This window comes from Hemiscyllium ocellatum, chromosome 36 (genome assembly GCF_020745735.1).
Source record: "Hemiscyllium ocellatum isolate sHemOce1 chromosome 36, sHemOce1.pat.X.cur, whole genome shotgun sequence".
NCBI lineage: Eukaryota > Metazoa > Chordata > Chondrichthyes > Orectolobiformes > Hemiscylliidae > Hemiscyllium > Hemiscyllium ocellatum.
In genome coordinates, this window is record NC_083436.1 from 26,217,081 (window position 1) to 26,244,106 (window position 27,026).

The 27,026-nt window shown below is 38.9% G+C and overlaps 1 protein-coding gene across 1 annotated transcript in view; it reads left to right on the forward strand.

Annotated features, from left to right (window-relative positions):
• sclt1 (sodium channel and clathrin linker 1) overlaps positions 1–27,026 on the forward strand; it is a 116,265-nt gene that overhangs the window by 50,337 nt on the left and 38,902 nt on the right. Inside the window, exons 14-20 of the mRNA XM_060851470.1 lie at positions 2,606–2,704; positions 5,699–5,770; positions 11,200–11,274; positions 16,511–16,656; positions 19,208–19,400; positions 23,168–23,364; positions 24,476–24,554. Coding sequence (XP_060707453.1) covers positions 2,606–2,704; positions 5,699–5,770; positions 11,200–11,274; positions 16,511–16,656; positions 19,208–19,400; positions 23,168–23,364; positions 24,476–24,554 — 861 coding nt within the window. The remainder of the gene's footprint in view (positions 1–2,605; positions 2,705–5,698; positions 5,771–11,199; positions 11,275–16,510; positions 16,657–19,207; positions 19,401–23,167; positions 23,365–24,475; positions 24,555–27,026) is intronic.

The window sequence follows — 27,026 nt, forward strand, 5'->3', positions numbered from 1 at the left end:
CAGTGAAAAAGCCCTTGTCCAATAATTGAAGAGGGTTCCTACAGTTGAGTGATCAGAACTGCACACATTACTCCTAAAGTGACTTCTCCAATGTCCTGTACAAGCTCAACATGATGTCTCAACTCTGATACGTGATAGTCTAATCAATAAAGGCAAGCATTTTAAGTTTCTTCTTAACCATCCTATATACTTGTGACACAATTTTCAAGGAACTATGTACCTGAACGTCTAGGTCTCTCTGTTCAACAGGGCCCTGTCATTAACTGTATAAACTGAACTCCATCTGCCACTCCTCAGCCCATAATCTTCAATTTTGATTATGGAATTTAGGTATTCACAATCACAAATCAGTAAGTGGAGAATCAAAAAATAAGGTGGTAAAGTTTTTACATAATGCTGTAAAAGGGCATGATTTTGAAGGGAATAGGAGGAAGCCAAGGATAGATCATTGAAAGACTCTAGAACCAACAGTATAAGAATGAAGGAAAGCCATTGGGTGAACTTTTCTGGATAAAATTGTACAGATTAAACATCACACTTCAAATGTATCCTTTAAACCACCTCGTGGACTCTGTTTTTAGAGCTAATGTCATAATGTGCTGTAAGTTGACTCTTAATAGATGGCTTTCTAGCTGTAATGTGCCAATTTGAAGGGCATAAAAATGGGAAATGGATCAAGTTTATAAAATAACTGTCCAACAAATAACTTTGCAGAAAGTTTAGACGTTGGACACAGAGCTCTACACACTGTATGCTCTTCTGCTCATCCATGTGTGTTAGTTTGTAAATCTATATGAATGTTACACTCCTTAAAACTAGAGAAGAGTTATCTGAGTTTTTCCCAGAACAACAAAAGATCTTGCATTGTGAATGTTTTCATTGTAATTTCTGTTGGTATGATCTTCACATTTAGTACTTTTGAAAGCCCACATGGGCATTGACTTGAAAAATGTTAGCTTATATATGTGGAAAAATTATTTGAGTAATGACACATGAGAGATTTTTGTCTAATTTTCATGATTTTTCCACCATAGATATAATTTAAAATTTTCTCTCTGTGAACTTGTCGATTTAATCTGAAATTGGGTATACTTCTGCTCAGTATACTCTGCAGGATATTTGCCATCAAGACAGTAAGCTCAATCAGAAAATTTATAACCTTTAAAAGACTTTTAAAAACCTCTAAAAGATCAAAAAATATTTTTAAGAATTGGAAATCTTTTAAAAAGCATTGAGAAAAAAATCCTTAAAAGTCATATTGTGGCAGGGTGAAGGTGGAATGGAATTGGACCCACTACCTTTGGAGGTGTCTGTTGTTGGGTGGGTGCTGAAGTGGGTCAGTTAGATTACCTACCTCAGTTCTCTGAGACTTCAGCCCATTTTTATAAAAGGCTGAATGGTCCTCTAGCCTTCTGCCCCATGTCCCCTTAGACCTCCATAGTTGCTCATCCAACATCCTTTCTGGACAGGCATCAAAAACCCTGTGGAGATACAACATACAATTAAACTTCTAGCAATCTAAGAGAACTCTTACAATAACGTTTCTCAACCTTTGACTCTTATGTCTCCGTGTTTTAACTTACTTGCTGCTGAAATTCTCTTTCATGCTGTTTTTCTTCTAGATATGACTATTCCAGTGCATCCCAGTTGGTCTTCCTCCAACACCACCCTCCTCACCCTCTAAAAGTGAGATCATTCAAACCTCTGTTGCCCTGCCAGAGCTTTCAGCTAGTCCTGTTCCTAACTCACACTTGTGCTCGCTGATTTACATTGGCTCCAAGTCAAGCATCTCCATTTTAAAACTCTCATTGTTGTTTTCAAATTCCTCTATGGCCATGTGTCACCATATCTGTGTAATCTCCTATAATCCGCTGAGATTTCTGCACTCCTCTAAGTCTGTCCTGCTGTGCATTTCAAATTAAGCTTTTAAAAATGCTCCAAGTTTGTCGATTTTTCTACTTGCAAATAAATGCTGATTATACCCCAACAAGATCATTTTTATCCAAGATTACATTTATCACACCCTTCATGATAGCTTCCAGCATTTTTCCTACCACTAATGTAAGGCTGATGGGTCAAAGGTCTTGTCTGGGATTTGAATCCTGGACTATTCACATACTCATCCTCTAAGTGAGAACAATATTCCGAATCCAGTGAACAGGCTGCCTTGCAGCACTTCCTTCTTCCTTCAGTACATTTCTTAAAACATACATTTTTGTCCAAGCTTTAAGTGATCTGACTTAATTTCCCTTGTGTGCTTGGTGTGAGACTGGTTTGTAATGTCCTTATTGAATGCCTCAGGATATTTTATTACATTAAAGGCAGTATGTAAATATAAATTCTTGCTGTCTTCTTACTTTATGAACTCACTTTTAGGATACATTTGTTTGCTTTTACTTTGAGATCAGTATCATATTAAGCTGTTTCCTTGATTTTCTTTGAATTAGTGAAGTATTGTAAATATTTTTACTTCACGTTTTGTAATTGAGATGTATCATTTAACAGTGGTTGAAAATAGTACGATTTATATTTCACTCAGACAGTCAATCCGAAATTACAACATTAAAGTAACTTCTTCTTGATAATTCCTTTTTCCCATTTTCAGGTTTTACTATGTGAAAAACAAAAGGATGAAGAAGTGGTAAAAATGAAGGAAGCCATGGTGCAGCTAGTTCAAGAAGCTGCTGTTCGGACAAGAAAGGAGGTTGAATTAGATAAACTGCTGTGCATCCTAACTAATACTCTGGAAGATTTAAACTCGTGATGCTAACCTAATGTTCATCATAAAAGCAGTATTTTCAGCTAAGACAAAATAGAAAGTGTCCTAACTATTTTGGCACCTTAAGGTGTAGCTTTGAATATTCTGTTTTTAAGTTTGCACTGTCACCCGTAGAATGACTGCAGATGCAAACCTGCAGGCCTAAACTTTCTGCATGATTTTTGCCAGACTTCTCCATAATCTGGGTAAAAGTAAGACAAAATTGTGCAAAACATCAGAGTTGTTTGCAATCATTGCTCCAAAACTAAGTCCTAGCCTGGAGTGCTGCTGATCTTTCTTTTACTCTTCAGAAGTCCCTTTATGAGAAAGTCTCTGCCCACAAATCTGGCCATGTATCCAGGAGAGAGAAATTTCTACTGATATGTCTATTCTGGGGTGCTTATCAAATTGTGCCCAGATTCTTGGGCAAACAGTACTTGCGATAACATGAATTCACACTGGTCAGCTGTCGATTGAAGCTGCTGACCCAGGACTATTTATAGAGTCATAGAGACATACAACACAGAAAGAGACCCTTCAGTCCAACTTGACAATGTCGACCAGATATTCTAAATTGACCTAGTCCCTTTTGCCAGCATTTGGCTCATATTCCTCTAACCTCCTCCTATTCATATACACCTTTTAAACGTTATGATTTGGAGATGCCGGTGTTGGACTGGGGTGTACAAAGTTAAAAATCGCACAACACCAGGTTATAGTTCAACAGGTTTAATTGGAAGCACACTAGCTTTCGGAGCGACACTCCTTCATCAGGTGATTGTGGAGGGCTCAATCCTAACACACAGAATTTATAGCAAAAATTTACAGTGTGATGTAACTGAAATTATACATTGAAAAAATGATTGTCTGTTAATCCTCTCATCTGCTAGAATACAGTTATAGTTTCACTTCTTTCATGTGTAAATCACAAAACCTTTTTTTTAAAAAGTTGCATTCTTGGGTTAGCTATTAACAATGGTGATAGCTAGACAATTTGTTGGCTCCCCCCTGTGTTATTCGTCTATGCCATGATGTTTAGATTGATTCTAATCTAAAAAGTGAGATAACGGAGCTTTACATAAATTCATGCAGTTTTTGAGCTCAGAGTTCTACATGAATGCATGCAGGTTTTGAGCAAAGTACAATGTAACCCTGCAAGTACAAATTCACCCCACAAAATATATGTGTGTATGTGGGTCTTTGTCTGTGTGTGTGTGTGTGTGTGTGTGTGTGTGTGTGTGTATATATATATATAGAGTGCCTGTGTGTGTGTAGGAGTGTGTGGGACCTTGGGTTCATGTCACATCACAGGTGACCACCATTGCACTATACACACACACAGGCACTCCTATACACACATGCACACAGACACACAGAAGCGCGCACACAGTCTTACAGACACACGCACTCCCACACTCTCACATGCACCCCCTCACAGACTTAAGACACTCTGCACTCACTACAACACACACATATACTTTCTCACACTCACAACTCCCAACACAGACAGACAAAGACCCACATGCACACATATATTTTGTGGGGTGAATTTGTACTTGCAGGGCTACATTGTACTTTGCTCAAAAACTGCATGCATTCATGTAGAACTCTGAGTTCAAAAACTGCATGACTTTATGTAAAACTCTGTTATCTCACTTTTTAGATTAGAATCAATCTAAACGTCATGGCATAGACAAAGAACACCTTCAACATATTTTCTAGCTATCACCATTGTTAACAGCTAACCCGAGAATGCAACTTTTAAAAAAAGGTTGTGTGATTTACACATGAAAGAAGTGAAACTATCACTGTATTCTAACAGATGAAAGGCTTAACAGACAATCAATTTTTCAATGTATAATTTCAGTTACATCACACTGTAAATTTTTGCTATAAATTCTGTGTGTTAGGATTGAGCCTTCCACAATCACCTGATGAAGGAGTGTCGCTCCGAAAGCTAGTGTGCTTCCAATTAAACCTGTTGGACTATAACCTGTTGTTGTGTGATTTTTAACTTTTTATATGTTGTAATTGTACCAGCCTTCACCAACTCCTCTGGCAGTTAATTCCATACAAATACCACCCTCGTTGTGAAAAGCTTGCTCACTATGTCCCTTATAAATCTTGTCCCTCTCACCTTAAATCTATGCTCTCTACCTTTGGACACACCTACCCTGGAAAAAAGACTTTGGCCATTCATCCCATCCATGTCCCCTATTCTGCTGCTGCAGCAGTTACTTCAAGTCCAATAAATTGACCTTTCCTTGATAGTGATGATTTATGAGAGTTTGTTTTAATCATTCTATTCAGAAATGCTAGCACACCTCTGGAGCAGGTCGGGCTTGAACACAGGCCACTGAAGATTTGTAAGATCAGCAGTCAGTTGAAGACTTTTGGTGTGACGTGTTCTGCTGTTTAATTTATATATGTATAATTGAAGAGAGCAGAGACCAGCAATCGGTTGAATCCACTTGCAAAATAAGACCAAGAGCATTAAATCACTCTATTGAAAAGTAACCCCATTTCTTTTTGTGATGTACCTGTCACAGTCACTTATGATTGATTATCCTGATTTGTGTGATTTTAAATTCTGAGTTATGCCAAGCATGGAATTGGAAACTTTATCTTGTCAAAACATAATCCAGCAGAAGATGGAGCATTTGTTTCATTGTATTTACCAGTGGAAGCTAAATTTAAATATAACCACAAACTATTCTTCAGTGCTGATTAGAATGAATCAATCAACAATTGAGCTTTTAGAGTTAAATATGAAAATGTAAATAGATTTGAGTTTAAATAGGTCATTATCTGAAGAAATGTTCTGCAGTTTAATCCATTATATAGTGTTTGCTAAAATAAGCAGAGATTAAAACCTTGGTGTTTTTAAGAAGATTAAATCCCATGAATGAGATAAAAACATGCATTTTCTTTCCATTACAGGTTGAAAATGTTAGGAAACAGAGCAATGTACAAATTTCCCGTTTAGCTGAAGAACTGTCTGATATGCAAATGGTATGTAGGCTTACCTGATATTCAGAAGAAATAAACTGAGGCAAGAGCAGCTGTTGTTGATCCAGTATTGATGCAATTTTCCAGTTATTTCAAACATAAATATTCTCATCAGATTCACTGATGGAAAATATATCAGGCAATGGTTTTCCAAGGACAATTGTAGTACTTTTTTATGTTGAAAATTATTCCAAGGCACCTACTGACGTTTTTAAAAAAAAATGGAAGGTAGAAGGCGACATTAAGGGGTGGGGGAGTGCATGGTGATTGAAAGTTTGATCAGAGGTGTTTCAGAGAAATGTATAAATCAGTAAAGTTAATGAGGCAGGGTCCTTCCCTGCAGGGTGCTGTAGTACAGTCTATAGGTATGGCTGCCGATGGAATTGTGAAAGAAGTAAGGATCTGCACAAAAGGCTAAGCTCAGAGAAACAGTATTCAGGGCTGTGGAGGAGTAGGATTATAATGCTACAAGACATTAGATAAGTGGATTCTGAGGTGGTTGGAGTTTTAGATTAGATTAGATTCCCTATAGTATCGAAACAAGCCCTTCAGCCCAACCAGTCCACATTGACCTTCCAAAGAGTGACCTACCAGACCCATTCCCCTACCCTATATATTTACCCTGAACTAATGCACCTAACACTATGGAAAATTTAGTACGACCAGTTCACCTGACCCGCACATCTTTGGATTATGGGAGGAAACCGGAGCAGTCGGACGAAACCCACACAAAGTCCACAACAACAGCCACCCTAGGCAGGAATCAAACCCAGGTCCTTGGCGCTCTGAGGCAGCAGTAGTAACCATTGAGTCACCATCTCATCCTTAAAGGTTTGCCCATGGTAGAATTTGAACTCATGTCCCCAGAGTGTTAAGCTAAACCTGGAAAAGCGCAGCAGGTCATGCAGCATCAAAGGAGCAGGAGAATTGACGTTTCGGGCATAAGCCCTTCTTCAGGAATGAATAGGTACTGGTTGTCCTGGTTGTGTCCAAATTTTGTTGGTCTGAACGTAGACTGGAGTCCATGCGGGGTCAGTCGGTTCATAGACAGGTGCTGAGGAAGGAGATGTGGCTGTGGTAGCGAGTCTGTTTGAGGACGTGGCTGAAGAGCTTCAGGGCAGAGGAGATGACTTGTTAAGCTAAACCCCCTTGTTTACTAATCCAGTAACATTCCCACCGCACCATCACCTTCCCCTCCTAAGTTAAAGCAGTGGTACAACTTAATTGTATAAGAGTGCATTTTAAATCTGAGCCATGAGTGGACCTCCTAAGTGTGAAGGCTACAAAGGAATGGTATACGAAGATTGCATATTTGAGTAATAGTGGGCGCTAAGAGACAGCATGGATGGCAGCAATGGTGAGTAGGGCAGTACAGGAGAGGATCTAGACAGCGTTAAAAAATCACACCACATCAGGATACAGTCCAACAGGTTTAATTGGAAGCACTAGCTTTCAGAGTGCATCCGAAAGCTAGTGCTTCCAATTAAACCTGTTGAACTGTAACCTAGTGTTGTGTGATTTTTAACTTTGTGCACCCCAGTTCAACACCAGCATTTCCAGACCTACACAGCACATTTTTTGGATGAGCTCTCCCTCCATCCCATTCTGTCCAGCTTCCCAGGAGAAAAGATACTTGGAAAGCAACTGACATTTTTAAAAAAAAGTCTACCATGTAACAATAATACACTGATGGCCTTAACGATCCCAGGATTTGACGTCTGGCCCTCAGTGCAAGGAAGTCCTGCCCTCTCAGTCCCAGGAGTGTCAAAATTATGAAGGGAGCTGCTGAAACTTCAATTAGGCCCATGAAGATCAAATATGGGCACTAGACCCCAGGTAGCTATGGGCTTTTTTGGGGTGGAGATGTATCACAAACCTTAGGGCAAGGGGTGAGGGGTTAGGTTTTGAAAGCCAGGCAGAGAGGCACAATATATGGATGTGATCTTGGAGAAGCTGCTCCTGAGGCACACAGGGTACCCTCAGATGATTTTTCCAATCCTCCTTCCTACTTTTTCACCAATTTGGGTGAAATATCAGCCTTTCCACCTTGTCCATCTTCCACTGCCCTGCATAATATGGAGTAGAGGTAGATTGTGAGTCTTAAGTGGATACTAATTGGCATCTTAAAGACATCAGTAGTCCTAAGGTGGGCAGGCTTACTGTTCACCCCTCCTGAGTCAGAGTTGGTTGACTAGGCACCTTATATATTTTACATGTCTGCAAAAACCACAGCTGACAGAAGGATGTAATATCCAGTCCTAGTGGTTTCAGTGGCAGATTTGCTTTGTAGGTGTAGAGGCAGACAATGTTATAGAAATGGTTGTTACATTACAATTCAATCTCTCAGTACAAATTTAGAGCGATTAGAAACCAATTATTACAATGTCTCTTATAAAAATATGTTGTCTGTTCCTTCTGTGAGTGTGTCATTGTTTATTTTTGTTACTGGGAAATAAAATTATATAGTGCTCAAGTGATGAGATAGTTTGGCAGTTATTTTATGCTATTAAAAGTATTCTCCATGCTGTACTATTGCAGGAAATAATTTATCTTGTGTTTTAAGGAGTGAAATAATAAGAAAATAGAGTCATAGAGATGTACAGCATGGAAACAGACCCTTCGGTCCAACCTGTCCATGCCGACCAGATATCCCAGCCCAATCTAGTCCCACCTGCCAACACCCTGCCCATATCCCTCCAAACCCTTCCTATTCATATACCCATCCAAATGCCTCTTAAATGTTGCAATTGTACCAGCCTCTACCACATCCTCTGGCAGCTCATTCCATACACGTACCACCCTCTGCGTGAAAAAGTTGCCCCTTAGGTCTCTTTTATATCTTTCCCCTCTCACCCTAAACCTATGCCCTCTAGTTCTGGACTCCCCCACCCCAGGGAAAAGACTTTGTTTATTTATCCTATCCATGCCTCTCATAATTTTGTAAACCTCTATAAGGTCACCCCTCAGCCTCCGACGCTCCAGGGAAAACAGCCCCAGTCTGTTCAGCCTCACCCTATAGCTCAAGTCCTCCAACCCTGGCAACATCCTTGTAAATCTTTTCTGAACCCTTTCAAGCTTCACAACATCTTTCCAATAGGAAGGAGACCAGAATTGCACGCAATATTCAAACAGTGACCTAACCAATGTTCTGTACAGCCTCACCATGACCTCCCAATTCCTGTACTCAATACTCTGACTGATAAAGGAATGCATACCAAATGCCTTCTTCACTATCCTATCTACCTGTGACTCCAGTTTCAAGGAGCTATGAACCTGCACTCCAAGGTCTCTTTGTTCAGCAACACTCCCTAGGACCTTATCATAAAATGCATAAGTCCTGCTAAGATTTGCTTTTCCAAAATGCAGCACCTTGCATTTATCTAAATTAAGCTTCACCTGCCACTTCTCAGCCCATTGGCCTATCTGGTCCAGATCTTGTTATAATCTGAGGTAACCCCCTTCGCTGTCCACTACACCTCCAATTTTCTGTCACCTGCAAACTTACTAACTGTACCTCTTATGATCGCATCCACATCATTTATGTAAATGACAAAAAGTAGTGGGCCCAGAACCGATCCTTGTGGCACACCACTGGTCACAGGCCTCCAGTCTGAAAAACAACCCTCCACTAGCACCCTCTGTCTTCTACCTTTGAGCCAGTTCTGTATCCAAATGGCTAGTTCTCCCTGTATTCCATGAGATATAACCTTGCTAATCAGTCTCCCATGGGGAACCTTGTTGAACACCTTACTGAAGTCCATGTAGATCACATCTACTGCTCTGCCCTCATCAATCTTTTTTGTTACTTCTTCAAAAAACTCAATCAAGTTTGTGAGACATGATTTCCCACACACAAAACCATGTTGATTATCTGTAATCAGTCCTTGCCTATCCAAATACATGTACATCCTGTCCCTCAGGATTCTCTCCAACAACTTGCCCACCACTGAGGTCAGGCTCACTGGCCTATAGTTCCCTGGCTTGTCTTTACTGCCCTTCTTAAAGAGTGGCACCACGTTTTCAAACCTCCAGTCTTCCTGCACCTCACCTGTGACTATCGATGATACAAATATCTCAGCTAGAGGCCCAGCAATCACTTCTCTAGCTTCCCACAGAGTTCTCTGGTATACCTGATCAGGTCCTGGGGATTTATCCACCTTTAACAGATTCAAGACATCCAGCACTTCCTCTTCTGTAATCTGGACATTTTGCAAGATGTCACCATCTATTTCCCTACATTCTATATCTTCCATATCCTTTTCCACAGTAAATACTGACGCAAAATATTCATTTAGTATCTCCCCCATTTTCTGTGGCTCCACACAAAGGCTGCCTTGATGATTTTTGAGGGGTGCTATTCTCTCCCTAGTTACACTTTTATCCTTAAGACATATGTAAAACCCCTTTGGATTTTCTTTAATTCTGTTTGCCAAAGCTATCTCATGTCCCAGTTTTGCCCTCCTGATTTCCCTTTTAAGTATACTCCTACTTCCTTTATACTCTTCTAAGGATTCACTCGATCTATCCTGTCTATACCTGACATATGCTTCCTTCTTTTTCTTAACCAAACCCTCAATTTCTTTAGTCATCCAGCATTCCCTATACCTACCAGCCTTCCCTTTCACCCTGACAGGAATATACTTTCTCTGGATTCTTGTTATCGCATTTCAGAAGACTTCTCATTTTCCAGCCGTCCCTTTACCTGTGAACATTTGCCTCCAATCAGCTTTCGAAAGTTCTTGCCTAATACCGTCAAAATTGGCCTTTCTCCAATTTAGAACTTCACCTTTTGGATCTGATCTATCCTTTTCCATCACTATTTGAAAACGAATAGAATTATGGTCGCTGGCCCCAAAGTGCTACCCCCACTGACACCTCAGTCACCCGCCCTGCCTTATTTCCCAAGAGTAGATCAAGTTTTGCACCTTCTCTAGTAGGTACATCCACATACTGAATCAGAAAATTGTCTTGTTCACACTTAAGGAATTCCTCTCCATCCAACCTTTAACACTATGACAATCCCAGTCAGTGTTTGGAAAGTTAAAATCCCCTTATAACTACCCTATTATTCTTACAGATAGCTGAGATCTCCTGACAAGTTTGTTTCTCAATTTCCCTCTGACTACTGAGTTCATGCTCTGTTGGGTGTCTCATAAAACCAGCATCTCATATTATCGAACCTAAGATGTTGCCACAGATTTCCATGATTTGTCAATCCACCACTGACACACTTTTTGCTTTGAAAGAAAGAAATACAGATCAGCCAGCCAATATCAACCAAGACAAGATAAATATTCAAATTTCCTCAAGTCTGTTCACTGGTTTGTACCTTGGATAAGGTGATCACGGTGTCCACCACAAACTGATATTTCTTTTAAAGAACATGCTTAATGTCTTTGCCAATTTACTGTAACATATATGCTTCTTAATAGAACTGTGGTGATAAACAAGGACAAATTGAAAGGATAATAAGGGAGAAGCGAGCTCTTGAAGAGGAACTTGAAAAGGTAAAACAAATCAAACTCTAGTATGTTTTATTTTTAAAATTTTTGATTTTTGCACACTTTGCAATGCATGTTTTTCTCTCCAGTCTCATTTTCTGTCTTTACCAGCAGTAAGCTAGACTGAGTTAAATGGATGGAACTTGTCATGTGTGCTGTGTGTATCCTTATCATAATGGCAGTAAAGTGATATATATTATCTGTTTCTTCCCAAGGATTAACAGCTTATAGATTTGACAGTCTCTCTATTTTATGTTAAATACTTTTGCATTCTTCTTTTACTTTGTATTCCTGCAATGTCCTCTTGTAATATGCCTGCTGTATATTGCCTGAATAATAAGGAGATGAATGGGATAGAGAAGTAAAAGAATATAGCAGTAAAAACACACATAGTAAAAGTAGAGACACAGGTTAATCGATATTTTCTAATCAACCCATTCAGAGATGTTAAAGTCCTCCCAAAAAAATACCTAAAAGAGCTGCTAGGGCTGATTTCTAGATGGATGGAATTAAAAAACAGAACAATTAAGGTAAGCTTGTGTCAGCATCTGGTCAGACCACACCTGGCATATTATATAAAGGGTATGGTGGAATTGAAGAATATGCAACAGAGCAACAAGAATTTTATCAGAGCCAAGGCCAAATAAGTAGTGGTTCCTTTCACAATCAGAGAGAGGGCTGAGGGGTAAACTGAAAGTGTTATAAATCTCTTTCAAAGGGTTTGATAGGGTAGACATGGAAAATAATATTTCCACTTCTGGGACAGTTCCAAGCCTAGGAAGTCATAAATATAAGTCAAACATAGATTTATTCAAGTTATATCTAATGGGAATTTGATGAGAAATTTGTTCACCCAAAGAATTATGAAAATGTGACACTAAGGGGAGAAATAAAAGCAAATAGCATATATATTAATGGAGTAGAAGAATATACTGGTAATGTTAGATGAAATATTGTGGGAACAAACTTGTGTAGAGCATAAACTGATTAGACCAAGGGGACTATTATCTACCATGGATTATTAATTCAGTTTGCAAATGACATTTTTGTTCAGTGTGAATCTCAGTTAGCAGTAGCCTTGACCTTATTAATTGTTTGTGTAAGATATCTCAGAAATAAGATGACTTCTAGAACCTGTGTTGCTCCATTTTTGTGTCTTTTAACTTTTTTCTCTCTTTCTTCCCCTCCCCCTTTCTGTCAATTTATGTATTTCTCCTTGGTTTCATACTTAGAATCATTGAATCCTTATTGTGCAGAAGGAGGCCACTTGGCCCATAACGTCTGCACTGACCATCCGAGAGCATACCACCCAGACCTCCACCACATCCGCTACTGATAACACAATAGTGAAGCTGTACTTGTTTCTGCAGTAATCAACATTGTTCACAATTTCTTTGATTGTGAAGCAGCCCAGATGAAACGTAAAAATACTCCAAACATGGAATGATGTAGGTGCTAAATTTTATGCTTTCTAATTGTTAGGTAATGACTACCTTAAACAAGAGAAAGCTCAGTAGTCTCCCTTAAACTTTCAACGAAGGCAATTTCTTTGTGTTACCCCATTCATGAAACACATTTAGTTTGATCCCTTATCTCAATCTCTGGACTCAATATCCAACTCTTCACTGCCTGAACTTTATTGCCGTAGTATGTAAAGTCCACAGGACACACTTCAATAACTTATCAACCTTACTTGAAGCACCTCTTCATCCTTCAATCCTCAGCACTAAGAAAAATAAGCATCAAGGTGATGAACAATCATCTTCAAGTTCTCAACAATTTGCACAGCAGTCTGGCTTAGATATAGGTTACTTTTCTGTTACTGTCATTAGATGAAAATCTTTGAATTTTCTACTAAATACTATTGCGGAAATACTATCAAAACAAGAATGCAGTGAGTTGAGGAGAAGGTCTATAACTACCTTGTCAGAGATGGGCAATAACCCTGGTCTTGCCTTTGTCACACTTATCCCAAGAACAAGTTATTTAAAAAGAAGCTAATTGTAAGATAGGTTTTTGCGTAGGTTTACCAGTTGTGTCCCATCAATTGCTAGTAATTTTAGGGTGACTCACAGACTTTAATTTGTGGTTATATTCTGCAAATCCTTGTTGATTTGTATCTTATATTTAAAGCTGTATCTGTAAAATGAATTACTGTTGCCTTAAATCTGAGAGGAACGTAGGAAAACATGGAAATTAGGAGGGAACATCGGCAAAACAGTCCTTCGAGCCCACACTGCTATTTAACATGATCATGGCTGATCGTATCCTCCACTTCCCTGCCCACTCCCTGTTGGCCCTTTATCCTGCTTTTCATCAGGAACATATCTATTTCTTTTTTGAACCTGTTGATTGATTCTGCCTCCACTGCACTCTGTGGCAGTGAGCTCCACAGATTCACAAGCCTCTGAGCGAAGTAGTTTATTCCTCATCTCAGTTTTGAACCTACCTCCTCTCACTCTACATCTATGCCCTCTTGTTTGAGACTGTCCTACAAGGGGGAATATCGGTTCAACGTCCACCTTATCGTTTGGTATTTCATATACTTCAATCATATGCCCCCTCATTATTCTGAACTCCAGCAAGTATAAGCCCAAGCTATTCAACTGTTCCTCATAAGACAGCCCTTTCATTCCTGGAATCAAGCTTGTGAATCTCCTCTGAATTGTCTCCAGTGCCATCACATCCTTTCTCAAGTAAGTAGACCAAAACTGGACATAATATTCCAGGTGTGGTCTCATCAACGCCTTTTATAATATTAACAAAACTTTACTTGTACAATCCAGTCCTTTTGCAATAATGTCAGGATTTCATTTGCCCTTCTTATTGTATGCTGCACCTGCGTACCCACTTTCTGTGATGCATGCACAAATCCTTCTGCAGTGTCGCACTTTGAATCAGTTTCCTATTTAAATAATAATTTGACCTGTTATTTTTCCAGCCAAAATGAACAACCTCGCACTTACCCACATTTAACTCCATCTGCCAGATTCTGGTCCATTCTCCTAGCCTCTTCGTCACTTCCTGCTTTCCCAGCCCTATTTTAGTATCATCCACAAACTTTGCTCTGTTACACTTTTTCCCCGCTTGTAAATCATTTATAAGGATTGTGTATGTTGACATCTGAGAACTGAACCCGACAGCACCTCAGTATTTACAGTTCACCATCCAGAGAAACATCCATTCATCCCATCCTTCTGCTTTCTATCAGTCAGCTAGTATTCTATAAGGCTCTACCCTTAACCTTCTGGAACGCCTTGTCAAATGTCTTCTAGAAGTCTAGATATACCACACCCATTGGATCCCCAGTTTTTACCTTGCTGGTTACAACCTCAAAGAACTCAAGCAAGTTTGTCAAGCAAGACTTGCTCTTCAAGAAATAGAGTTGACATGGTGAATTGAGCTTTGTGTTTCCAGGTGTTCAGTTATCTCCTCCTTTACGATTGACATCAAGAGTCCTTATGAGAATCCTTTCACACACTTTTTTTGAGCTGATCTGATCCGATCCATAACAGTACCACAAGCCATGTACTACACATCATTTTGTGTGAGGGTACTAATTTTACACTTTAGTTGCCTGATTTAAAATGCCTTTTCTACTTCAGACCTGTGCATCTGTAATTATGAATTTCTGGTGACAGATTATTTTTAGATTTCAGCAAATTCATTTTATCAGTGAGAACTTGTCAGAAATAAAACACACCAAGCTTTCTTTTGTGTATGAATTATTTCCAACCAAAGGAGTACCTTCAATAGAGCAAGACCATTAGATTGACAGATTCAGGAGGAAGACACCAAAATAAATACATTCAGCAGTACCTAAAGTTAAATAACTGAGTTGATTTTTAAGTTACTTGTTCAGCAGCAAGTTTAAAAAATCCTTAATTATCACCCTTCCATTTCCTCCTACAATTAACACACTAATTGCTCTGACCCTGAGGTTCAACATTGTTCATATTTGATGTAGATCCTATGCTCATAGTTTACAATACAAAATCAATCCACTATTGAGTTACCATTGCTGAAAACTACAGGATAAGGATAGATGTTCATGGGTAATTAGTGTGAACTACTGTGATCAAGGTGGAGTTCATTATAAGAAATCAAAGAATATGAATAAATTTAATAGTAACTAAACCTCATGCCAATCAATACTGACCAACAGAAAGAAATATTAAGAGAATAATAAATGTGAGAGCTGCAAATCATAAAATAGTGGTTCAAAAGTAAGAAATGTTCCACATTTAACAGAAATAAATCTGCCAGTCACATGTCTGTTTCTAAAATCATGTTTGTATTTGGAAGTTTTTATTTGCTATCCTTAAGGTCTTGACTGCTTACTGTGGTTCCACAGATGTCCTTCACCCACTGCGCAAGTGGCCTTGTAAATGTGTATTCAGAAGTTATTCAACCACAGAGACACCAAAACACATTCTGACTGGGGATTACTGACATATGTCATCAGTTGTCCTTCTATTCAAGGATGATATCTAGTAAGAATCACAGGTTTCTGCCATGAATTTTCCTATGACTTACTGGCTGATTCTCAGCTCACAGATGTTTGGGCAAGATTTCCCAAAAGTTAGTGGGATCCTGAATGCAGTGCTTGTGTGTAAATTTCTGCACATACACCTTTGCAGTAAGGTGTGCTTGACAAGTAATTAGGAGCAGGAACAGATCACTTTGATTTCATCTTTTTTGTAGATCACCAATTTCAGCACCTACTGCCAATACCTCGAATGTGATCAATTAATTCAATATGGATCGACAATTGATCAAGATCTATATGTCTCAGCTACTCAAAGTAAAACATCAATGAAACCTCAAGCAAATTCAAATGTGTTCCATGCTAGTGATTTTAAAGTGATTTAGTTTATTGTTTAACAAAGCACATGCAAAGAGTGCTTCTCATTACATTCTTCCAAACTTTAGAGTGTACTGCAAGTCATTCTCATCACTGACAAGGGTCCAATTTTCTTCAAGGAACAATAGGCCAGATGTTTTTCCTGTGGACATTAAAAATAATATTGTGATTTGCACATGGAATCACATTTTTGTTTGTCTTTTTTTTCGAAGTTCAATAAATAGCATGTGGTCCAGCTCTTTTCTATTGTATTCATTGACCATATGCTTTCTGAAGGGACAAATTTTCCAATTTGTTTTAAATTTCTTGGCTTTTTTCCTCAAAATCCCAAAGTGAACATCGGACTTGAAGTTCTCTTGTGTAACATTTTTGTTTCAGCTTTATCGCAATGGCATAGGCACTGAAGAAGATCATAGAAAAATTGATGAGTTGCACCAGCGATGTCTTAATGCAGAACGTTCAAAAGATGATCTCCAGATTAGTTTACAAACAGCACAAAACAAAATCAAGAAACTTGAGATGAAGTAAGAATATCCCTTCCTTCTGCATTTATGTTACAACACAATTTTTCATGCCATTTCACGGTTTCTGAAAATCTCTGCAACATAGGAGGAGAACATTCAGACAATCGAGTCCATACCAGTTCTCTGTAAATTGTTCAGTCTCATCCACTTGTTTGATTGTTGCAGTCCTGCAAAGTTATTGCCCTCCAGTGTGCATTTAACTCCTTTGCAATTTTTGATTAACTCAACTTCCATCACTTGCATTGGCAATAGTTCCAGGTCACTAGCACTCACAATGTTAAATAGTTCCTCTTCACATAACTACTACATCTCTTGCCTATAACCTCAAATCTGTGAACGCAGTCCTTACGACCATGTTATCTAAATCTTTCACTAGTCTTTTGCAGCTCAGTCAAATCTTCCCTCGATCACCTTTGTTCCAACTAGAACAGCTGTAGCTTCTCCAAAGTAACCTTGCAACTTTAATTCCTTATCCTTGTAAACATACTGTTAACTCTAAAAGACCCTCATACCACTCCTACCCCTCCTAAAGTTTAGTGACCAGAATTGGATAGAATACCCTAGTTGTGGTCTCACCAGATGTTTCTGCAATCCATGGGCAGCACGGTGGCACAGTGGTTAGCACTGCTGCCTCACAGCGCCAGAGACCCGGGTTCATTTCCCGCCTCAGGCGACTGACTGTCTGGAGTTTGCAAATTCTCCCCGTGTCTGCGTGGGTTACCTCCGGGTGCTCCGGTTTCCTCCCACAGTCCAAAGATGTGCAGGTCAGGTGAATTGGCCATGCTAAATTGCCCATAGTGTTAGGTAAGGGGTAAATGTAGGGGTATGGGTGGATGGCGCTTCTGCGGGTCGGTGTGGACTTGTTGGGCCGAAGGGCCTGTTTCCACACTGTAAGTAATCCAAGTATCCACCGTTTGCATAATACGTAGTTATAGCTTTCACTCATTTTCTCAGTGCAAGGTCACTTAAATATCAGCAACTTGTCCAAGAGCTTTTCAGTACTCCTATATATTCCACTAAGTGATGCCATCTTAGCCAACTCTCACCTCAGTATTTACTCATCCAATTAGAATGTTACTCAACTGCAACATGACTGAGATTAATTCAGTAACCTGAAGAATTGGACCTATAGCTGCCAATCCAAAGTACTGTTGGTCGGTATAACGCACTGGTGCAAGAAAAGTTGATGCTAGTTCCACATAATTATCAGTTAAATTGCTTTTCTCATGTCAACTTCAAATAATACCATTTGTTTGCTTTTAAAGTAGTTTTATCCTTCTCCGCATCTTGGCCTTTGAATCATTCAGGTTTTATTCATTGCAATTTATGATGATACTGTAGAAATAAATACATGTTACTGAATTGAAAGATTGCTCTATGTCTCTTCTATCAAAATATGTAAGCTCTTCTGAAGTTTTCAGATGAATTTTCACTTAAATTTGGACTGGAACTTGCATGTTTTTAAATGAACTGACTCTTGGTCACAATTAATGTTAATTTTAGGAAGACCCTGCCAACAAAATTAAGTTCAGTAACTTGGCCATGCTAAGTTACTCAGTGTATGGGAAATGCAGGCTAGGTGGATTAGCCGTGGGAAACGCAGGGTTATCGGGATGGGGTAATGGGGTGGGTTTGGATGGAATGCTCAGAGGGTTGGTGTAGACTCTATGGGTCGAGTGGCCTGCTTCCACACTGTAGGGATTCCATGATTCTATGAAAATTGAGCTATTCAAGGCACTGCAAACTGGATTATACTTGATGCGCAAAATTAATACACGTACATTAGCACACTTTACATATGTTACGAATGGTTGTGACAAGTATACAATTTAAGCAAAATTATAAGTAAGTTCTTATGACACCTCCAGTTTGTCATTTTAAAAGAAACAAGAATATAAGAAACAGAAGCAGTAATAGGCCGTTTACCAATCAAACCTGCCCCACCATTTGATAAAATCATTATTGATCTGATTATGGCCTGAACAGTGCTACCTTGTCTGATCCACCAATTCCTTGCTAATCAGAAATCTGTCTAATTCAGCCTTGAAATGTTCAGTCAGCATGCTGCTTGTGGAAAATAATTTTAAAACCTGTTGACCCTTGCAGAGAAGAGTTTTTTCCTCATTGTCAACTTCACTGGGAGACTCCTTACACTTAAACTGTGTCCCTGCTTCTGGATTTCCCCACACAAGGTATTACCCTTTCAGTGTCTGTTCTGCTTTCTTCAGAATTTTACACTTTTGAATAAGATCATTCTCTTCAACTCCCATGAGTACAGAGACTCAATCTGCTCAACTCTTTTTCATAAGGTAGCCCCTTCATCCCAGGAAACCGTACTCGTGTAGCTTCTCTGAGCTACTTCCAATACAAGAATATTCAGTCTTAAATAAGGAGCTCAAACAACGCTCAGAAAGAAGAGTGGAGTTTTAAAAATAGTCACTGTCAAAATACTATTTAAAAGCATATTCCATGTCTATAAATATTGCAGAAATTGTGACCAATAATTATATCTGTTAAGATTAACTTCCCTTCCATTCTGTGCATTTTATAGTTATGAGGAGGAAATGTCCCGTTGCCAAGAAATGGTTCAAAAACTACAGAGTAACCTGGCGTCTGTTCGTGGAGATTGTGACACCGTCAGTGAGGAGCGACTGAGGTTACAGAAAGAGAATGAGCAACTTCGTAAAGAGATGGAAGAACTGAAGAAAACTCGTCTGGACATACAAAGGAAAGCCAGGCAGCAGGTAGGAGAGTTTTAAATAAGGGAAGATTCACCTGTTGGGCACTATATATACCCTTCATTGAGTGGTAAGAAAAACATTATAAGGCATTGATTTTAAACCTTCATGTACATTTTTGGGAATACTTGCCAAATATTTGGGGTGAGGCATATTTTGATTCTTCCTATCCATTACTGGTCAAACAGTTAAATTTTAAATCCCTCCTCTGTTATGCTGCTGCAATCGATTAAATCAGGCCATTCCAGCATTTCTGCTGAAATGACCATGTATCGCACCTTCCCTTGCCTTTTGATACTGAACCATTCCAAAGACATTTGTTCTTCAATTTTCTTTCATCAGGATCAAATTCTTAATGAGCCTGATTAGAAACTCACTAGCTGTCACTAGAGGAAAAAGTATTAAGAAGATTAATGAGACTAAAGAACAAGTCCCCTGTACCTATTGGGGTTGCATTTAAAGATTTGAGAGGAAGTCACTAGAGATTGTGGGTGCTGTGGTAGTAACCTTCTACCAATCCTTACATTTGAGATATGCCTCAGGAGATTGGAAAACAATGAATTTATCAGTTGTTTAAAAGAAAGTGGTAACAATAGATTAGTTAACTTGACATCTGTCTTTGGGAAAAATGCCAGCAGTCTATTATAAAGGATGTAACAACTGAGCAATTACAAATATACAATAAAATCAAGCAGAGTCAGTATGATTTCACAAAGGGGAAATAATGCATGATAAATTTATTACAGTTCTTTGAGGAGGTAACAAGCAGGATAGATAAAGAAGAACAGTTTATGTAATGTATTTGGATTTCCAAAAGATGTTTAATAAGGTATTGAATAGAAAGTTGATAAATAAGGAAAGAGCTCATGGAATTGGGTGTGGTACATTAGCATTGATAAAGGTTTGGCTAACTAATAGAAGACAGAGAGTTGGAATAAAAGAGAGATTTTCAGGGTGGCGGCTGTAACTGGCGGATTGCCAAAGGGATTGGTACTGGGGCCACAATTGCTTTCAGATATATTTGGAGAATGTAGATGTTTGAAGTGAATGTCCTGATGCCGAGTTTGCAGATGAAACAAAATAAGGTGAGAAGGCAAGAAGTGAGAAGTTTACAAAGGGTTTCAGACAGGTTAAATGAATGAACAAAACTTGGCAGGTAGAATATGTATGTGGAAGAATTTGAGTTATGCACTTTGGCAGAAAGAATAGAAGAGCTGAATGTTATTTAAAAAGAGAAAGACTTTAAAAAGCTACATCACAGGGGCTTGCAGGTCACAATCCATGAATCACGAAAAGCTACCATCCAAATTCTTGGTTAAATAGGGAAGACAAATAGAATCTTCACCTGAAAGGGAATGGAGTATAAAAATAAGGTGATCTTGCTAAAACTATACAAGGCACTGGACAGACACACCTGGAATAAGGTTGTTCTGCTATAACACGCATTTCGTTAACGTGAATTTGCTGAAACGAGTTGACGATTTGGGGACACTGTTTCTAAAGCATGAACTTTTAAAACATGTATTGGCTGTAATGCGATTATATCACCGACACTTTACATGCTGTTTCTGAAGTGTAATTTTCCTATAACATGGAGTTGCACAAAAACGCAACCATCTCATTACAGCGGAACTACCTGTACAATGAACAGTTTTGATCCTCTTATCTATGGAAGGATATATTGGCATTGGAGGCAGTCCAGAGAAGGTTCACTAGGCCGGTCCTGGGGATAGCAAAATTTTCTAATGAGGAGAGTTTGAGTAGGTTGGGCCTTTATTCATTGGAATTTGAAATATAGAAGATTATTAGGGAGCTTGACAGGATAGATGTAGAAAGGTTGTTTCCCCTTGTGGGAGAGTGTAGAAATAAAGGACATCATCTCAGAATAAAGGTTCGTCCATTTAATACAGAGGTCTTTTTTAGGATGGAAACTGGTAACTAGTGGAGTTCCGCAGGAGTCAGTGTTGGAATCACAACTGTACATGTTAAAATACATTAACAATCTGGACAAAGGAACTGGTGACATAGTTGCTAAGTTTGCAGATGACACACAGTCAGGTGGAGGGACAAGTAGTGTTGAGAAAGTTGGGAGGCTAGGAGACTGGGCAAAGACGTGGCAGATGGAATACATACGGGAAAGTATAAGGCTGTGCACTTGCATAGGAAGAATAGAGGCATAGACTGTTTTCTAAATAGGGAGAGGCTTTGGAAATCTGGAGCACAAAGGGACTTGGGAGTCCTAATTCAGGAGTCTCTGGTCAGCCCACATGTGGAATGGTGTGAGCCCTGTAACTAAGGAAGTATGTGCTGGCATTGGAGGGGTCCAGAACAGGTTCACAAGAATGATCCCGGGATTGAAGGAGGTGTTGTTTGAGGAGCAGTTGAGGACACTGGGTCTATACATGATAGAGTTTAGAAGGATGAGGGTGGAATCGTTTGAAGCTTACAGAATTCTGAGACCGGGATAAAGTGGGCATTGAGAAGGTGTTTCCTCTAGCAGGAGAGGCGAGGACCTGAAGGCTCAGTCTCAGTGAAGATACAAGCCTTCTGAACTGAGATGAGGAGAACTTTCTTCAGCCAGAGGGTGGTGAAACTGTGCAACTCATTCCCACAGAAGGCTGTGGAGACCAACTCATTGTCAGAGATAAATCAACCGACCAACCAAACGACTGACCTCTGCTCCTTTATCTTATGGTCTAAAGAGATAGAGAAAAGGCAGGAAAGTGGGGTTGAGGATTATCAGATCAACCGTGGTCTCATTGAATGTTGGAATAGACTTAATGGGCTGAATGGCCTACTTCTGAATTTAGAATTCAATTTTATTGTCACGTGTACTCAAGTACGGAACTACATCAGTACAGTGAAAAGTGTACAATGTTGCCATTCCAGGCACCATCTTAGGTACAAAATTTTAGGTACAAAATAGAAAAATAAAGAAACAAAGTTAGAAGTTAAACATCACTGTCCTTCTTAGTATAAAGTAGAAAAATAAAGAAATAAAGTTAATTAAATTCAACAGCCCTTCTGAAGTGCTTAGCCATGATGGGCTGGCACACCCCACACCGGTTCAATCTCCTCCACTTTGACCCTGTCTCCTGGAGTATTCAGGCTCCCTCCTCATCACATCTTTTATGGGTTTTATGGGTTGGAACCTACAATCGGAGTAGTCCTCCACATGTATTACATGGCCAGCCCCAGTATGGGTGAGAGTCTTTCATTTGAGCTGAACAGGGACAGTAAACTGAGTTTAAATAGCTGGAGAACTATGTTGCAAGGTAAAATTTAATAAGAGGATCATCGAGTGAAATAGGCCATTAGAAGCTGCAGGGCAGTCTCTTCCGATTGAAGAATTTTATGGAGCAGGTTGTAACCTCTTGAGACATTCAGAAAAATGAATTTATATATTTTTTAATAGAGTTAGATCACTACAAGCATGTTCTGTAAGTTGATGTACCTTGCAGCACGTTTGACGTTACTGGTTGCTGCCATCTGCCAGCCCCCGTTTGAATGCAATCCAAGTTCAAAGGTTCTTGTTCTGCCTAAAGGTTTGCCATCAGACTAATTCACAATGAGGTGTGATCACTTGTATAAAGCCAATCGCCTAACTTAGAGTCACAGAGTCATAGAGATGTACAGCATGGAAACAGACCCTTCGATCCAATTGGAATCCTTGTCTTAATACAAACATTAATATCGTGCACAACTTGGGCATCTGCATGCAAGCAAAATTAGTGTAAAATGGATTCATAATTCCTAAATTTCACTTTATTTAGGTAGCAACCCTGGAACATGAGTTGTCCCTAAAGGAGCATGGATTTGAAATCCAACTAAGAGAACTCGAGGATGCCAATCGGAATTCAACCAGTGAGCTGAAACGTTTATTAACAGCACAACAAAAAGCAACCAGCCGATGGAGAGATGAAGCCAGGAAACTAACTGAAGCCTTTGAGGCCAAACAAAACAAACTGAAGTAAGTGAACACTCTGTGAGAGGCAGGGGATGCTCAAACAGAGATTCTCCAGCCCCTTGAAGGACCTTGAGAAGGGTTTAAGGGGTCAGCCAAATATAGCCAAAAAAAATGAGCCAAGCCTCCCTCCCATGCAATCTACCTATGCCTCTCATTCATTTTCTTATTAATATTTAAACATTGCTTGACCGTTTGATTCAACTAACATGCAGTAAATGATCTTTGCCACATACAATGGCAGAAGAGGATTTGCAGCCCGTCATTACACCCATCACCTTGGCTTTGATTTAGTACCTCTACCTTTCATTGCGCATCATTGCCTTGGCCAGCACCAGAGACAAGTTTCATTGTAATTCAAACAATGATAGCACATATTTACATGTAAGTATACAGCTAATTTTTACACTGAAAAGTATTTATCTTGTAACCCTAAATTTCTATCTTTTCTCCAACTTGTGAAAATGTGTTTCCATAATTTTGAAGACCTTAATCAGACATTCTCCCAACTAATGTTCTTCATTCCATTGAAAAATGTCCTCATTATTCAAGCCATCTGTAAATAAACTGACTGTACTCTTTCCATAACTCCTAAAAAAAGTATAATGCAATGCGCAGAACTATATAATACTCCACCTACAATATAACCAATTGCTTATACAAATTTAGCATTTATTTCCTTACTTTTGTATTTAATGTTCTCCATATGAAACTTAGAATCACTTTTTTAATGTTCTTTTCATATACATTTTAACTTTGTTGTGGGACTCTCAGGTCTTTCTGATCCTGCACAGTTAGAATATTTTACCTAAAATAAAGAACAGACTAGGCTACTAAAAGTAACCAGAAGCTGAACTTTGTATTTTTTTTGCTGATGAATCACACATGCTGAAAATAAAAATGTAACCCCAGCTACATGATTGGTTCTTTCATTATTTTCTGCTTCTCTGTAAGATATCAGAAGATTTATAATGATTATAATTGAATTTTTCCAAGTACTGTCTGTAATGGTGATTATAAACCCCCAAATAGTAGTTTAAAGATGCTAAGAATGACCACATTTCTGAAATAATTTCCTAATGAAGTACGTTTTCCGTCTTTCTTTCTTTGCTGACAGGGCTGATCTAACCCGACAGAAACAACGTTGCCAGGAGTTAGTTTGCAAGCTAGAGGTTGCACATGAGAAAATAACAGAGGTAAGATAATTGCTGTCAATGATTTCAATCATCACTCTAACCTGTAGCCTGTTTGTTTTGTATTATCATTGGTGCGCATTTATTGTTGAAGCTTGTAAATGAACTTGCACTTCACAACCTTTCAGTTACTAAATCCAAACCTGTCTTGGTGAATTGTCCTTCATATGTTTGACAAATTCAAATATATGTTGCCCACTTGAATGTAAAGCTACAGCTGAAAAAATTGATTCTGAAGAATAGTTATTAGAAGAAACTGTAGAAAATATTATAATTTAGACAGTATGATATATAAGTTTCTAACCACTGACTGCACCCTTATTCGTTCCTTTGTTTGTTTTATAGGGTTGCAAACGTTAGTGTGAAAATAATTCTGAGTTTGTACCATTTCAGTGTTTGTTTATATTGGATGTGAATCTGATGGTGTGAAACATAGGAACATTAGGTAGGCTATTCAGTTAGCTCTACCATTCAAAGTCATAACTGATCAAATTCTCTATGCCATTTTCTTGCTTGTTTGTAATGTAATTCAGTTCCAAAATCCTATTGATTTCTGTCTTGAGTCTGCTCACTGATAAAGCTAACACAGCCTTCTGGAAGGGCTTCCAAAGATTCGCCAACCCCTGAGTGAAGAAACTTTCTTCATCTCAGACTGAACTGGCTTGAGATTTTGTTCCTGGTTCTCGAATCATCATCCAAGAGGAACACCCTATCCATTTCTGCCTTGTCACAACCTGTAAAGATTTTGCAACTCTTGTTCATTGAAACTCTAGAGAATACAGACCCAATTTCTTCAATCCAACGTCTAAATGCAATTCTATTATTCCAGAGATTAATCTGGTGAACCTCCAATATACTGTCTCTACAGCAAGAAGCTATCTTCCTTAAATAGCAACACTAAAACTGCTCACAGTATTCCAGGTGAGATCTCAGCTTGTAGCAAGACATCTTTATTTCTATGCTAAAATCCCCTCAAAATGAATGCCAACATTCTGTTTGTCTTCCAAACCCACATGCTAGAGTTTTGTGATGCATAGACAAGGACACCCAGATCTCTTTAGACACCTGCATTTTTAACCTCTCATCCATTTAAGAAATACTCACCCTTTCTGTTTTTTCTACCAATGTGATTAACTTCACACTTATAATTTATTCCATCTGCCATGTTCTGGCCATTTATCTAGCCTGTTATGTTGCTTTGAAGTCTCCTTGCCTTCTCCTCTTGTTTGTTAATGTTTGGCATCATTAGCAAATTTGGAAATATTACAATTGAAACAGATTTTGAACAGTTATGGACCTAGCACTGATGTTTGCTGTACTCGACTAATAACAGCCTGCAGTTCTGAGAATTATCTCTTTATTCCTACTCTCTGCTTTATGTTCTTTAACGATGCATTGTAATATGTTGTCCCAAGCTCATACACTCAAATTTAATTTACAAATTTCCTTTGTGGGACTTTATCAAAAGCTTCTGAGAATCCAAATACACCGCATCCACTGATTATCCTTTACCTAGACACAAGTAAAATTTTCATCAGAAAATCCAACTAGTTCATCAAATGTGTTTTCCCCTTCATAAATCAATGTTGATTCTGCCCAATCTTGCTATGCTTCTTTTAAATGTTCAGTTTTTACATCCTTTATAGGTTCTGATATTTTCCCTACTACGACCATTAAGCTAATGGATATTGATTTTCCTTCTTCCTTCTTTCTTAAATAGTAGAGTTATGTTTGCGACCATCCAGTCAGCAAGAACATTTCCAAACTCAGTAGAATGATGAAAGGTAGCTATCAATGCAGCCACCATCTCTATTGCTACTTCCTTAAACCCATTGGGGTGAAGTTCATTTGGTCCAGAAGATTTATCAACCCTCAATCCAGCTAATCTTTCAAGTACCCCCCCTCTTTGCTAATACTAATTCTTTTTAGCTTTTCAGTTACACAAGGCCTTTGGTTGTTGAGTATTTCTAGAAGCTTTTATGTATCTTCCATAAAGGTCAAAAATCCCACAGCATCACGTTAAAGTCCAACGGATTTATTTGAAAACACTAGTTTTTGGAGCATTGCCCCTCATCAGGTCAGCTCTTTGAAAGTTAGTGTTTTCAAATAAACCTGTTGGATTATAACCTGGTGTCCTGTGATTTTTGATCTTGTCTAACGCAGTCCAACACCGGCACCTTCACATCACGGAACATTGAACATTACATCACAGTACAGGCCCTTCAGCCCTCGATGTTGCGCCAACCTGTGGAACCAATCTGTGGAACCAATCTGAAGCCTATCTGTCGAGCGAAGTTTGCCGATGATACGAAGTTAGGTGGACAGGCAGGTAGTACTGAGGAAGTGGGGAGGCTACAGAAGGATCTAGACAGGTTGGGAGAGTGGTCCAGGAAATGGCTGATGGAATTTAACGTGAGCAAGTGCGAGGTCTTGCACTTTGGCAAAAAGAATAAAAGCATAGACTACTTTCTAAAT